This window comes from Alligator sinensis, unplaced genomic scaffold, assembly GCF_000455745.1.
Source record: "Alligator sinensis unplaced genomic scaffold, ASM45574v1 scaffold18_2, whole genome shotgun sequence".
NCBI lineage: Eukaryota > Metazoa > Chordata > Crocodylia > Alligatoridae > Alligator > Alligator sinensis.
Window position 1 is genome coordinate 882,750 of NW_005842281.1, and position 15,860 is coordinate 898,609.

At 41.6% G+C, this 15,860-nt stretch overlaps 1 protein-coding gene across 1 annotated transcript in view; it reads right to left on the reverse strand.

The window, feature by feature from the left end:
- Window positions 1–15,860, reverse strand: part of CNTN5 (contactin 5) — a 923,854-nt gene that overhangs the window by 123,022 nt on the left and 784,972 nt on the right. The window contains exons 15-16 of the mRNA XM_006027993.1: window positions 14,725–14,852; window positions 11,003–11,178 (exon numbers count right to left, since the gene is read on the reverse strand). Coding sequence (XP_006028055.1) covers window positions 11,003–11,178; window positions 14,725–14,852 — 304 coding nt within the window. The remainder of the gene's footprint in view (window positions 1–11,002; window positions 11,179–14,724; window positions 14,853–15,860) is intronic.

The following is a 15,860-nucleotide window of genomic DNA, read 5'->3' on the forward strand; positions in this document are numbered from 1 at the left end:
AACATTAAGTCCCAGTTTCAGTTTGCATGACTCTGGGATGGCATTTGTCCCAGATTCCCAGTATCATGCAGGGATCCAGGGTTCCATTTGCTATGGAAAAACACAGGAAATGACAGGTTTCCCCTTGCAGGCTAGCAGAGTTCCAGCCTGCAACGGGCTACAGGGAGTGGGATGTAGGGGGTACCATGTGCAGGTGTGCACATGCACACATGCACGTGTTCAGGAATACCACTCTAGGCAGTGGTGGAAAGCAGCTTCCCTAGCTGCCTGCAGGTAAGTCTATGGGGGGCAGGGGGCAGGGGGCAGTGTGAGACCCCCAAGATGATGGAGGGAGTGGGGCAGGAGCTGAGCCTTGGGGCTCATCCAGGGGTGGGAGGGGCAGCTCCCTGCTGATGTGCGCACTCCCAGGGAGTGCAGCATGGGGGGGGGGGCACATACCCCCAGACTGGTGTGTGGGGCAGAGGCAGATGTGGGCTGCCTGCTGTGAGTTTGGGGCTTCCTGCCTGGGCACCTTGCCACGGCAGTGCAGTCAGTACAGGGCTCCTGGTGGGAGGGCAGCAGGGCAAGGAGCCCTGGGTCTGCAGTGAGCAGCCCACATCCACCCATGCCCCCCTCCCCGCCCCCTGCCCATGGGCTCTGCTCTGGCCATGCATCCAGTGGGGCTTCATCTTAGGCTCCCTGTCCCCCTGGCAAAAATAAAACTTGGCACCTATGCTTCCAAAGACAGAGCTTCCACAACCTCCTAGGTAACCTGTTCCAGTGTTTGATAAACCTCAGTTAGTAAATTTTTCCTAGTATCCAATCTGAATGTCCCTGTTGCAACTTAAGCCTATTACTTCTTGTCCTGTTCCCTGTGACCATCCTCTTCACAACCACATCATCTATACCCAAAAACTGGTATAAAATCCTCTCTCAATCTTATCCAAATGCTATAATTCTGGTTCTTTCAATATTTTCTCATAAATCACGTTTGTTGCTGTTCTCCAGATTCTTTCTGATTTATTTATTCCTTTCTTGAGGCGTGCTACCCAAAACTAGATACAGTATTCCAGGTGAGGCCTCACAAATGTGGTACAGAGTGAGAGAATTGTAAGCAACACTCATATCAATACAATCCAGAAAGCTATTGGCTTATTTGGTTACAAAAGCATAATATTCAGCTTGCAGTCCGTTATAACTCACAGCCTAGCTAGTCTGTTCCCAATTCGTATTTTTGCATTTGATGGCTCTGTCCAAGATGCAAGAGTTTACACTTGTACTCACTTATTTTCGTTCCATTCATTTCAGATATTTTTTTTCCAGTTTATCAAAGTCTTTCTGAATTCTAGATACTGCCTTCAAAGTATCTACAACTCTATCCAGCTTGGTGTTATTTGCAAATTTGCTAAGTGTACACTCTGTCCCATACTGGAAATAACTAATGAAGATGTTAAGCAATACTGGACAAAGGACAGACCCTGAGGGAACCACACTTGATATGTATCCACAGTTCCTTACCTTGATTATGAGAATGTCATGGGAGACAGTGTTGAAAGACTTTCTATAAAAGGTTTGTCACATCCACTGCTCAAATCCCTTCCAAAAATCCCATCACCTTGTCACAGAAGGATATCAGATTTTTAAAGCATGACTTGTTGTTGACAAACTCATGCTGGCTGTTTCTGATCACCTTGCTCTCCTCCCTGTGCTTAGGAACAGATTCTTTGATTATGTGCTTCATAATCTTTTTAGGTATTGTGGTTAGACTGACTGATCTGTAATTCCCCAAATCCTCTTTCTTCCTTCCTTTTTTTAAACTTTTTTCATCTTTTTTTTAAAGATTGTCATTATATGTTCCCTTTTCCAGTCATCCAAGACCTCATCCAAACTTCATGAGTTCTCAGAGAGAATAGCTCTGAAATTACCTCAGCCAGTTCCTTGAGTATTCTCGAATGAATCTCATCCATCCCTGCTGACATGAAAATATCCAGATTCTCTAAGTAATTTCTCACCTGTTCTTTTTCTACTCTCAGCTGATTACCTCCTCCCCCATCCATGCTGTCAACTGTGCTCATTAACTGATAGCTGACCTATTTGTGAAGACTAAAGTAAAATAGGCCTTTAATACTTCAGTCTTCTCTGTATCAAATAAAAGACCTATATCTTCCTTGACTTTCCTTGTCTTTCTAATATACTTGAACAATGATTTTTTGGTGCCTTTATGTCCCCTGTTAGCTATCTCAGTTCATAACTTGGCCTTCCTGATTTTCTCCCCACATGCCTGTGCAATATTCTTATATTCATCCACAGTAATATGGCCATGTTTCCACTTTTTCTAAGATTCCTTCTTTTAGTTTCAACTAATTGAAGAGTTCACTGTTGATCCAGACTGGTTGCTTGCACTTCTTGTCCATCCTTTCCAGGATAGCCTGCTCCTTTCACCCTTTATACAGTTTCATTAAGGCACAACCAGATCTGCTAAGCACTTTTCCTAAGACTTGCCTCTAATGAGATCCTGCTCACCAGCATCCAGGTTTATTAAAGCCTGACTTTCTGAAGCCCAGTGTTTTTATCCTGTTGCTCTCCTTCCTTCCTTTACTTTGAATCTTGAACTCTGTCATCTCAAGGTTGCTGTCATGTAACTTACTTTCCAATTTCAATTTATCAGCCAATTTCTCCTTATTCATGCAAAACAGGAGCAAAGCTTTTCTCTAACTGGCTTCTCCAACATCTGCATCAAATGGTTCCACTTATGTAGAAAGAATGAGCTGTGTAACTAGAGTTAGGGGCATGCCAATGGTTCCATTTTATTAACAAAACTAAATAAAATATTGTTAAGAGTTTGGCAAACCCAACAAACAGAGACACCATCTTTACTTTATTGCACTTACATATTCTGCAGCATATGTATGTTGGATTATACTTCACACTCCTATCTTGGGGGGACACACCTCTTCACTGTCCCTTGTTTAAAGTGACGTCAATCATTTAGTTTTGAAGTTGCCTTGGGCTGGCATTCTATTCTTTTCTTGACAGGTAAGCATCATATTTGGTTATCTACATGGCATTTTTTTGGTTTCATATGTTTTCCCAAACCCACTTAAACACCAATTGGCATTTTAATATGTGTGTATAGCCTTATGTATCTGGATGGCTATGGATGCACATAGATTGGTCATACAGTATGGCAAGGGGACCAAGGAAGGGAGGCTAACTTCTCACCTTTTCACCCATGTAGGTCAGCAGATAAAGGACTTACCTGGGAAGCTGGAAGTTGTGCGTTTTAGGCCCCCTCACATACATGGGTTTCAACCTGGGTCCCTGAATTCTCATAACATGCTAACCACAGGCCAGCCATTATCATGGCTCTTTTCTGGTGCTCTTTTTGAAGCTGCCCCCTCCCCCTGCCCTCCGTGGGTCAAGTGATGGAGGTCTTTAGGAGCTATATGGGACCTAGAGGAAGGGAGCAAACCAGAGACCATGTGGTTCAGTGCAGTGGCTGCTGGACTGAAAAGAAGTGGCCTTAAATTCTAGCTTGTGCCATTGTTCCCAATGGGATGATAGCCCCCTTCCTGCACTGCATTTCATCCATTTTTTCGAGTGGCTCAGCTTCAAAAGGAGCACTAGCAAAAGGAGTGAACAGGCACCTAGGAAAGAATAGATTGCCACTGACAATCTACTCTCAGCTGATACACCCTTTAACCGCACTGCTTAAAACTATTTTCTCCCAAAACAGAGGATTGTGAAGCTGAGGTAACACTAAAGGAATCTCATCATTTAATGGCTTTGTAACCCTCATTTTGGATCATACTGTATTCCAAATGTAAGCATTGATAGGTTGAGAGATAGGGGATATAGATTCATAGATGTTTGGGTCAGAAGAGATCTTAGCAGATCAATGAGTCTGACCCCCTGCCCCGGGCAGGAAAGAGCACTGGGGTCAGATGACCCCAGCCAGGTGCATGTCTAGCCTCCTCTTAAAGACCCCCAAGGTAGGGGAGAGCACCACCTCCCTTGGAAGCCCATTCCAGATTCTGGCAACCTTTACCGTAAAGAAGTTCTTCCTGATGTCTAACCTAAAACTGCTCTTCATCAGCTTGTGGCTGTTGTTCCTAGTTACTCCAAGGGGTGCCCTGGTAAACAGAGCAGCTCCTATTCCTTCACTCCCAGCCTTGATGAATTTGTAGGCAGCTACAAGATCACCTTTCAACCTTCTCTTGTGGAGGCTGAAGAGATCCAGGACCCTCAATCTCTCCTTGTAGGGATTTGCCTGCAGGCCCCAACCATACTAGTGGCCCTCCTCTGAACCCTCTCAAGTTTGTCCACATTCCCCCTGAAGTGCAACACCCAAAACTGGACACAGTACTCCAACTGGAGCCTGACCAATGCTACATAAAGGGGAAGTATCACCTCCCTGGACCCATTTGTCATGCACCTGCTAATGCATGATAAAGTGTGGTTAACTTTACCGGTCACTTCGTCACATTGAATGTTAAACAGAATAGCTGTATTCCTCAAAGTTAAAAATGTTTAATGAAGAAAAGAGATTCTCACTCTTGAATAATGTCATATAGGTTTTGTTAACACAAAGTAAAGCAAGATATGACTGAAACTAGCCCACAAATCCATGCTACTCGATTGTCAAAAACTACCAATACAGAAAATACTTCCATGTTACATTATTAATTTTGGATAGCTTCTTTCTACCAAATAGTTCTATTTTTGTATTCCAGAAAGAGACAGAAATAAAGACAGAAAATAAAGATCTGTCCACTGGTCAATAGAGACTTGCTGCATTTTTCACTACCACCTTCAAATTAGAGAAAAGCTGAAGGGAATTATATTCTTCCAATACTGAAAAGATGTCAATGAATGTTATCCTAACAGGGCCATGTTTTGGATATCTTTATTCTGTAGAGGAGCAAGCACTTGTGTCCCATTTACTATTAATGTCTCAGATCATATTGTCAGCTTTCTTCCATTTCATCTAACTCTGTTCTTTTACATTACCTAACTGAAGAAAAATAAATGTGGTTCCAACTTATAAAGAAGTTAGGAATGGAATTAAATGAAGCAAATGGTTTATTGCCACTGTGTGTGCAAACCAAACCACGTTGTGCACAATCCTGGTAAGAGTAAAGCAAAGTAATAAAAAAATCCTGAGATCTGAAACTTTAGTCTCCAGCATTTTTACATCTGTTTCAGAATTAAACTATTATAAATCTGCATAATACTCAGTCACCTTGGTCTCACTGTATTTCCAGTTTTTTCCAGATTTACACATTGTTTCTTAAGCCCAACTGCTTTTCCTAAGAAAGCTGTCAAATGAAGATTGCTGTCTTTGACGCAGGTGCCCAGAGTATCTAATTGCTTGGGTATCTCTGAAGTCAAACACACTGCTTTTTACTTGACATACAACCTTTTTTCTCTCTCTGGTGAGTAATTTAGATAGTCAGCCTTGACTCCATTATGATTGATTTATACTCCTGCCACTTAGGAAGACAAAATGACTTTTCTTAAATAACACAGGGGAAAGAAAGCCACCAATTCTCACTATAAAGGCTAACTGAACACTACAACAGTTCTTTAATATAATGGAAATATATTAATCATATAAAGGAACCACAAAGAAAGGGTTGTGATGCTCTGAGTACTGTTCCTTCATGGTAAAATCCAGATTGTTAGAAAAATACTGTGATCAGTTCCGCTTAAAAAAACCCAGTACAATTTGCACCAATATTTTTGAGATCATCTCTTCTAGTATGTCTACCTCACTGCTTTTCATTTTACCGTAAACATTTTTTGTGAATTGAAAGATTTTTCTGGGGAAAACAACATCTTGGAATTGTCTCAAAATGACTGAAAATGGCATGAAATTGTTAGACTCAGAAAATCATAGAAAGATAGGGCTTGAAGAACCTTCCAGAGGCCATCTAGTCCATCCCCCTCCCTGATCCAAACCATTGCATGAAAATGCATTGTCTAGCCTACTAGCTAAATTACACAATCAGCCCTGAACCTGACACAACCACAGCAAAAGCAAGGGGGAAATAGTGACCAAGGTGCTGCTGACGTGAAGGTTGTTAAAATATGCTTGAGAGAACTTAAGAAAATGGCCAAGCTCCCTGCTACAGAGGAAAGCAAAAAGCTCCCATAGTCTGCATCAATCTGACCACAAGGTAAAATTCTTTCCTGATCCCAGCTATGGTGATCAGTCTCACCCTGAGTGGTGAGGCAAGACCTTCTAGCCCAGAACCTCCAGCTGTAAATCCCAGCAGGAGTACTGGCACATCCCAGTCAAAATCCCCAGCTTTGGCTGCAGCTAACATCCAATGCCTCTGAGGAGGTCTCTTCCCACCGCCCCTCCCCAACACATGTTGTAACAGGAAAGTAAAATAATTCCCTCCCAGCCCCATGCTGCAACCAGAAAAGCCCAGAAGCATGATAAATCCCTATAGTGGAACACAGGTATAGCTACTTCTTGGTTTTCCCTGAACAAGTCTTGTTCAACCTCTTCTTGAACACCTCCAGCGACAGAGATGCCACAGCTTCCCTAAGCAGTTTATTCTACTGCCTCACTGTTCTAAGAGTGAAGACATTTTTCCTTGTATCCAATATAAACTTACTTTGATGTCACTTTAAGCCGTTGGTCCAAGTCCTGCTCTCTGCAAAAAGAGAGAAAAGGATGTTTTTCCTCTTCTTTCCTCCCTTTAGATATTGTGTCCCTTCTTAAGCATCTTTTCCACTAGCTGAACATGCTTGTTTCCATCAACCTCTCCTCATAGGATTTGTCTTCCAAGCCCTTTATCATTTTTGTCACATGCCTCGGGACCCTCACTAACTTCTCCATCTCCTTTTAAAAATGTGGAGTCCAAACCTGCATGCAGAACTCTAGATGAGGCCTAATAAAGAGGCACTATCACCTCCCATGCTGAGTAAAGAAGCACTGTCACCTCCTACTTCTAACACTTCATTTGATGCAGTCCAAAACTGCATTCGACTTTTGTGCAGCTACATCACACTGCAGACTCATACTGAGTCTTTGATCTACCAAGACTCCCATATCCTTCTCCACAATGCTGGCATCCAGCCAGGTGTCACCCATTTTGTATCTTTGTTTTTTATTATTCTTCTGGAGCTGTAGCACCTTGTATTCACCAGCATTTAACTTCATACTGTTAGGTCCAGTCCAGCTTTCCTATCTGTCAAGATCCAAAATTTGAAAATGTGCTTGCATTTAAGGGTTGGGGGAGAAATCTGGTAAATTAGGGAGAATCTCTCACTGGAGGTCATTCCTTCTTCAAAACTCCCATTTTTATGTTGCTTCTTTTGCTCCTCTTTTATTTTATTTTTTTTGCTACTTAAAAATTTATCATTTTTATACATGTCTAGGTCCATGTCTGTTGAAAGGTAAGCAAACGATTTTGCTGTTATCAGTCTGCTACAGCATCATGACCCTATAAAGCCACTAAATTCTACAGTTACACAAAAGTCTCCCAACAGTCACCAGTGAATCATAATAGATTATGGAAAAAGGAAAGCAATAAGGAAAGAGAAAATAAAAAAGAAAGACAATGATTGCTTATAATAAATAAGACTGCTTATTTAAGTGCCAAGTACTTAAAGCTGTCCAAGTCAGGTTTTCCCCTGACATAGGGGATATGGTCATAGGGGATCAGGTGGGGACCTGATACATAGGGGATCAGGTCCCCACCTGATACATTCTCATTTCTCATGAGAATGTAACTATACATTCTCATGAGAGGATACTGAAAAGAACTTTGTTTGGTGCTTAATTATAAAAATCCAAAAACCAACCAACCAAAAAAACCAAAAAACAAAAACTCAAACAAAAAATCAACAAAGAACTTCAAGTGCGAGTGGCTTGGAGCGTCCCTGAGTTCCCAGCTCTGTGTATCCTTGGAGAAAAGATCCTTTTTTCCAGGGTGGCAACTGTCTCGTTACATCAATGACTGCCTATCCACATACATATAGGTCTACTAGTTCAACCTGTGCTACAGCTGACAAGTTGAGGCAATATGACTATCATAGAATCATAGAAAGTTAGGGTTGGACGGGACCTCAGGAGATCATCTAGTTCAACCCCCTGCTCAAAGCAGGACCAGCTCCAACTAGATCATCCCAGCCAGGGCTTTGTCTAGCCAGGCAGTGCTGGATTTCGGATTAAGGTACTTAAGCTGTAGCTTAGGGCCTCGCAGTATGAGGGGCTTTTAAATAAGAAAAAAAACCCTGACTCAATATTAAGTTTTATAATAATCTGTTGGTAAATAAAGGAGATACGGGAACATTCAGTTGCTGTACAGAATCTAAAGATTTCTTACTCATTTTCTTCCTACTGATGCCAAACCCCCTCATGCACAATTCCTTTGAAGAATGGGGCCTGTCATGAGGGAGAAAAGGAGAGGAGACAAAGCCTTGTTGGTAGCATCCCAACCCTTCCCCCGGACTCTTCTGACTGAGACTGACCTATGTAGAGCAGGGGTGTCAATGATACAGCTTGTGGGCTAAATCCAGCCCATGATCCAACATGCAGTGCTGTCTGTGGGTTTCAGACTGGCCCTGTGCACTGCATGCAGCATAGGCAGTACATGTGGTGTGAATAGCCAGCCTGGCACATGTTGTGTGCAGTGCTTGGGACTTGAAATGGTACGTGTGCTGCATGCAAGACCTATGGCCAATCTGAGGCATGCACTGCATGTTGCACTTACATCAAACAACACATGGTTTATGCAGCCCATACCCCAGGCTGGCTCCATGTGCTGTGTGCAACACGCTTACCACCTCCAGCCCCATGAAAAACATAGAGCACACACCAGACTGACTCCACGTGCCACATGCAGTGCACAGGGTCAGGCCAGGGTGCATGCTACATGCAGTGCTCATGCTGGATCAGTCATGCCCCCATGCATGTGGGGGCAATCTGTGGGCCGAATCCAGCCCACAGACTGGCCCTAAAGGGCCAAAGGAGTTTGTTACCCTCGACAGAGAGGATAGTCTAGCTCAGTGGTTCTCAACCTTTTTAGGCTCCTGGCATCCCACTATAACTCCTGTGAATTGAGCAGCACCTCACTTCAATAATGAATTTATTTATTGCAGCATTTAACTCCTGTACTGGGGGGGGAGCAATGCCAGGGACAATCATAAGCTTACTTCCTTGCAGTGGAGCTGGGCATTGACAAGCCTGTGCTTAGCTCCTTGCACGGGGAAAGGGCAGTGAGGAGGAGCAAGCACTTAACTTCTCACAATAGGTCTGGCAGGGAAAAGTGTGAGCTTACCTCCTTGCACTGGAGCCAGGCAGAGATGAACCTGAACTTACTTCCATGTACAGGGACCAGATGGGGAAGCGTGAGTGCTTATCTCCTCCCATGCCATGGCACCTTCAGAGGGAGCTCATAGTACCCCTGGATGCCACAGTTCCCCTACTGAAAACCACTGCTCTAGCTCACAGGAGCAAAGGAAGACATTTTGCACTCCAGATAAGTCAAGCAACCAGAAGCAATGCATAATTAGGAAAATCATTTCAAACCTGGTACAGCACTGGACATTGTACATTCAATGGGTAGAGAATTCAATGGCAAAAGTTTGTTTTTCCCAGCCTTCCTAAGCTCCCTTTTACAGTTGCTTTCAGAATTTTCCTGCAACTAATTTCTTTAAAAGTTTCTTTGCTTGGTCTCAACCCAAAGGCAACATTTCTGGAGAGTATGAGGTGTGTGAGTTCAGTTGCTTTTGAGTCATGCAAGGACAAGGATTTTGGACTGTCTTGTGTTCCAAATGAAATGTTTCTGTTTGGGTAACTAAAAAAAGGGCTGGAGATATTTCATATGTCTTACAGTTCTTATTAAGAAAGAAAAGTTATTCAAATGTGAAGAAACCATTCAGTATTTTTAAAATTTGGATTATTTAAAATGAGAAAATTGGGATTTATCAAATAGGACATTTTCTATTTAATATGTTATCTGCTTTTGTGTAATGGGTGTGCCCAGACAATCATACAGCAGATATACTTTTTATGAAAGAATCTCACATTAAGCGAGGAAAAAAAAAGCAAAAATGAAAATACCAAAGAAAACAAATGTAAACACCCAATAATAATAATACAACATTACTAGTGTGAGGACAAATCTATACAAGATCAGTTGATTGTAATGGACAGGTTTTCTAATGCAAAGTTAACTCTGCTACATTGCACACAAATTAGAACAATTAACTTTTAAAACATTTCTTGACTCCATGTGCTTGATTTTGCTATGTTAACACTGCATGAACATTTGATTTACATTTAATTAACAGGAAAGTAGGGTGAACAATTGGCCATTCCAGTGCTAGCCTCATATCAGAAGGTTCAAGCCTCCTTATATAGTACATGTACAGAACAGTTCCTCAGTTTGTTTAACCATACCTAATTGTTACACAGACTCTGATCTGAGGGGTAATATGTCAAAAAGGTGAGCAAGGGTTTTTACTTCTACTGACTGCAATGAGAGCTACATAGCTAAAATTTCACAAGTGTATTTTGTAAGAGAAAATATATCCCTTTGTATTAAAAAATGACAGCATGTGTTGTATGAGTAAAGAGCAGTCCAAATTGGGTATGTCCAAAATGGGAAGTTATGTAACTTCCATTATCTGAAAAAGCAACAGAGGCATTCATAATAACATTACACTATCAGAACCACTAACATAAATGGAATTACTTGCATAAGTAAAGCAAGGATGATTTGGCTCAAAGTACTTTCTGTTTCTCACTGGGATCACGAGATGCTTTATTAATATCCCTGGGATTCAGAGCTTTTCAGTTATTATCTTCCTGAATAAAACTGTGTGAATTAATTCAAATGGAGTGTATTTAGTATTTCCTTTAGATATCATTTCATTTTACTTTTACCTTTGGTGAGATTATTCATCTTTCAATCATGTCTGAATCTCATAAATGGAAAAGATTTAGGTATAAAAATACTGAACTGCTAGACCCAAAAAGATAAAAAAAAATACATTCACTTACTGCCCTGATGCTTTCAAAGTGTCCACCTTCCTTCTCAAAATCAATTGGCTGTCCATTCAAGGTCCAATAGAAAGAGACGTCCAGTGTGTTGTCATGAATGGCTTTGCAGTTGAGAACGATGCTCTCCCCAACTGTTAATTCGGTCCTCTTAGGAGTCAATTCTAATCTTGTAGGTTCTTGGAAATTCAGAATAATTAGTAACAATTAAAAAAGGTCTTGTAATCAAAATAGCATTTGCTCCATTTCTAATTAATTCTGAAAATGGATTTATATTAAGCTGTACTTTATATTTTATTTACTTCTAAGCATATAAATAAGGATTCCAAGTGTTTCAATATGAGCCTTGAATTAGGCATTGGCCCACTTAACTTTTAAGAGTGTGCCCCCAGGTAAGTAGTTCAAGATAACATGGTTAGACACTTAGGATCTCTGTGCCATCAATGAAGAAACTTCAGAGATAGCTGAAGGTCATTCAAAACATTCTACACAGAAAAAAGGAGAATAATCATTACCGGTTTGCCACAAGGATCTGTACTGGCTCTAGCATCCTTCAGCGTTTACATGAGCGATATGCCAAAGTATCAAAAAAAAGTGCATGCCAATGGCATTACCCTTGTAGCTCAAGCAACCATACTCAGCAACATCAGCGTCTACTCTTTGTCAGTCTCTAGATTTTTGGGAAGTACTTGCATTAATGAAAACTATATTCTAACCACTCAAAAACTCCTATGATAGACTTCCACCTGAACAACAAAAAGGCCAGAGACCTTGGACATCACTTCCAGTGGCCAGAAAGGAAAAATTATCCTGACCAAAAATACTCTGGTTTTTACCTTGCACAGGATTTTGATCTGTAAAAAGATCCTTAGAAAAGATGGGCAAAAAGGCCAAATCTAAAACCAACCTCCTATGAAAATGAGCAGGAACAGTGTGGGGTACCAATCCCAACTGGATTGAAACAGTAGCATTAGCTCTGGTGTACTTGGTTGCAGCATACTGTGCTACTGTTTGGTCTTGTAGCGCAGTATTCTGGCATCTAACACTTGTACCAGCTGGTATCTGACACCTATGATAGCTGCATGAATGCGTAACTCAATGCTACAGCATGCATACCTGGGATTTTTAAATCAATGACTGTCATTGGTTACCAAATTTCTTCTACATAGCAATGGCAAAGCAAATAAACATGTTACATCTATCATAGAATCATATAACGTTAGGGTTGGAAGAGGCTGCAGGAGATCATCTAGTCCAACCCCCTGCTCAAAGCAGGACCATCCCCAAATAGATCATCTACACCTGTATGATGGCTGATCCTAATTCACCATTAACAGCACATCCAGAATCCATCAAAATCTGAACTGATGTGCATTCTGGGATAAAGAATGTGCTCCCAAAGGACTGCTGGATAATCCTTGGATGATGCTATGTGCACAGTGGGAAGTCTAATGGAGGGATAAGGCTGTCTCCAAACAAGTATGTTTGTTAACCCCTTAGAAAAGTCTTTGGGAGTTTATCTATCCCATAACATTCTCATCATAACATCACAGGGTACATATTGCCATCGCTTTGGAAAGTAGCCAAAGATATAAATGAGGTCACATGGTGTTTGCATTCTTGGTTGCTCAGGGGCCACTACCACAGGATGGATGCAAGATGCCTTCAGCTAGCCTTTAGCTTGGTAATTAGGCTTCTAAGAAGTGAAAATGCAAGTTCTAATTGCTTCAGCATGATGGAGACCCAGAAGTCCTAGATCTCCTACTTCTTCAAGAATTTTTCTAACTGGGAGGCTCCACCAGTTCTGAGCTGAATTTGTTAGAATTGATTAAACATAATAGATGTGGATTTTTCACTCATAAATTTAGATACCCAATGAGTTTTGTGGCTGGTGGCACAAAGCCACTTTGAACTGTTGTTTGGAATTAGATATTAACTTTGCCTATGCCTAAATTAGGTGCCTAAAGAAACACTTTTAACCTGTCACTTTGAATCTGTCTCTATGGAGATAGCCTTTTCTCTCTGGGTGCATGGGACAGGAGTATGAGCAATGGCCTCAAGCTGCAGCAAAGGAAATTTAGGTTAGAGATTAGGAAGAATTTTCTTCCTATGACTATGAAGGGTGTCAAGCATTGAAACCAGCCGTCTAGAGAAGCTGTGGAAACTTCATTCCTGGAAATTTTCAATAGCACATTAGATAGCCATTTGGCTGAAATGATCCTGCCTTAATGAGGGGGCTGGACTAGATGACCTCATAAGGTCCCTTCCAACCCTACTTTCCTATGATCCTATAAATAGTACACTATGTTATATGAGTATATTAGGCTCACAGTGGAGACAGAGCAAAGGTAGGGAAAAGAAAACATAGGGGTCATGTCTACACAAGACACTGACTGTGCATTGGCCTGAGCCTGCTGTGCAGAAGCGTTGCGTGGCAACAACTGTGACACATTGCTACTTCTCAGTAGTCTAAGGCTACTGCACAGTCAGCATCATAAAAAAGCTGTTTGTCAATGCTACTGTGCAGTAACTTTGGTTTATACAAGTACTACATGGAAACTGTTGGATGTTGTATCATGGTGCAGACACATTGCCCATGTCCAGACTAGTTCAGATGTGCAGTATGTGGCGCTACAGACCCAGAGTAAAAAAATCCACACCGAAAAAAAGCAAGGTGGTGCACGTGGTGGCAATGCATGCTGTCCAAATCTAGAGCCTAGCCTGCTGGAGCCACACTTCCTGCCACAGCTACATTCCTAGGACCTAGGACCCCAAGGACCATTCCTTGCCCCTAGGACCCCAAGTAAGGCTGCTGGGGTCAGCACAGTTGCTGGCCCCAGACTCCCCTACCCCACCCAGGGTAACTTGCTGCACACCAGAGCGCATGTGGCACATGAGTTCCCTGGGGACAAGCAGCAGCAGCACAAGGTGTGTTGCTGCTACTTGTCCCTGGAGAAACAAACATCCACGTTCATCTAGATGCAGACATCATTCCCAATTCTTATTCTTTTATCATAATTTTTATAGTCTAAAATAACTTGAATTTTTAAAGCTCCAGATCTGAGAAGCTAATGATTATATGAAAATCTCAGCTTGCTTTTCATTAAAGAAAATGTGTACTGTTTGTGGTTGCAGGAAAAGTATGAAAAGTGACCTGAGATATACATGTATAAGAAAGCAAATACAAAAAACCCGGTCTCATGATTTTTGGGTGCCTAACTCAGCATTTCTAAATTCTCCAGGGAATGGGAAGTAATACTTGTCTACACAGTAACTAAATGGCTGGGAAACAAGTAGCACCTAAGCAGCTAACAAATAAATAATACTTTCTGATTGGCTTGTCATCCAGCTATTTCTTAATTTTTTTAATGGTTAAGTAAATGTTAATGTATTACACTTATTCATAATGGCCATGCAAAATGAGGTAGTGTTTTCAGCAATTAACAGATTTAAATTATACAAACATCTAATTTTTTTTTCCTCTTTATTTGATTACTTGGAAAGCTTTGATTTGTATTATTATTTCTGATTTGATTTATATTTATTATTATCCATCATGGAATACTTAGATTGTCAGTTTTTTGGGACTGCTTTCATTTGGGATTACTGTATATCGTTCCCAGGGCAATGTGATCAGGGACCACTGAAATACAAATATAGAAATAACAATGGCACTTTTAATAATGATGATAATAATTATAATAATCTGAATGTTTTCTCCATACCTTTAACAAATACCGATGTTACAATTTCTGCAGAACCAAATACATTCTCCCCTTGGCACAAGTACCTTCCTTCGTCAGATTTGGAAGCATTCAGGATACGTAGGCTCCCATCTGGAAGAACAGTTATCCTGAAAATTATAAAAAATGTTTTTATCCTGTAATAGTAGGTACCAGCTAACTCAAACATAGGCAGATTCTAGAAGGTTATCTTTTAGAGCGAATAAACAGGATTATGGACTGCTGCCACTGTATTGTGGGGTGATAAAGATGATATTTAAATCTGCTTCTGTTTCAAGATAGACTGCAGTAAGCCCATTTTATTCCCTTTCCCTCCTGTAATTAAAAGAGACTCAGGGAGGACTGAGTGAATTGGTTCCTTTGAAACTTAGGCCAGGTACAGACATTCAAAGGCTAGGGACAGACATTACACATAAAGCAGTTGAAGTGATCAGAAACTGGTTTAAATCTGTACCTGAAGAGATGTTCCATGCACATAAAGCAGTTTGAAAATGGCTGAAACTGGTTTGAGATAAACCCGGTTGAATGTAGTATCAGACTTAACTAAGTTGGGTCAAACCTGTTTAAGCAATCTCTGAACCAGACCTCTTCCAGGTTTAATCTTAAGCAAGAGTCCCCCAGCATCCTAGATGCTTTGCAGTTCTGGATAGGGCCTTCTGCTCCAGAGCAGGACTGACCCCGCCCCTCTGCTCCCTGGCTGGAGCTCTGGCAGAGATGGCAGGCACAGCAGCTTCTGCCTGGCTTTCCCGTGTCCCCTGCCCCACTAGCCCCCTTCTCCCACAGCACGCAATGTAGCCAGCATGTTATATGCTAGCTAATGCTGAGAGGTGTCTGTATAAGGCAGACAGGACAAAGGCAGACAGAACAGTGTCTGCTTAGGGCTTTTTGGAGCTAATCAACAGCTCAGCTGGTGATGTCCCTCCATTCCTTCCTTGGAAATAGTTTTTTTAAGAAGAGCTTGAACTAATGAGAGAGGCTTCTGTTTTCTTAATGGGATGATAAACACTGAGTTATCAACTTCTTGCTGGGCTAATTAAGAGCAGTGAGGAGTGGGGAACCCCTCCCTAATGAAAGGTCCTACTGGGGCCTGGCTATAACCCCCCCCCCCCCCCCCCCCC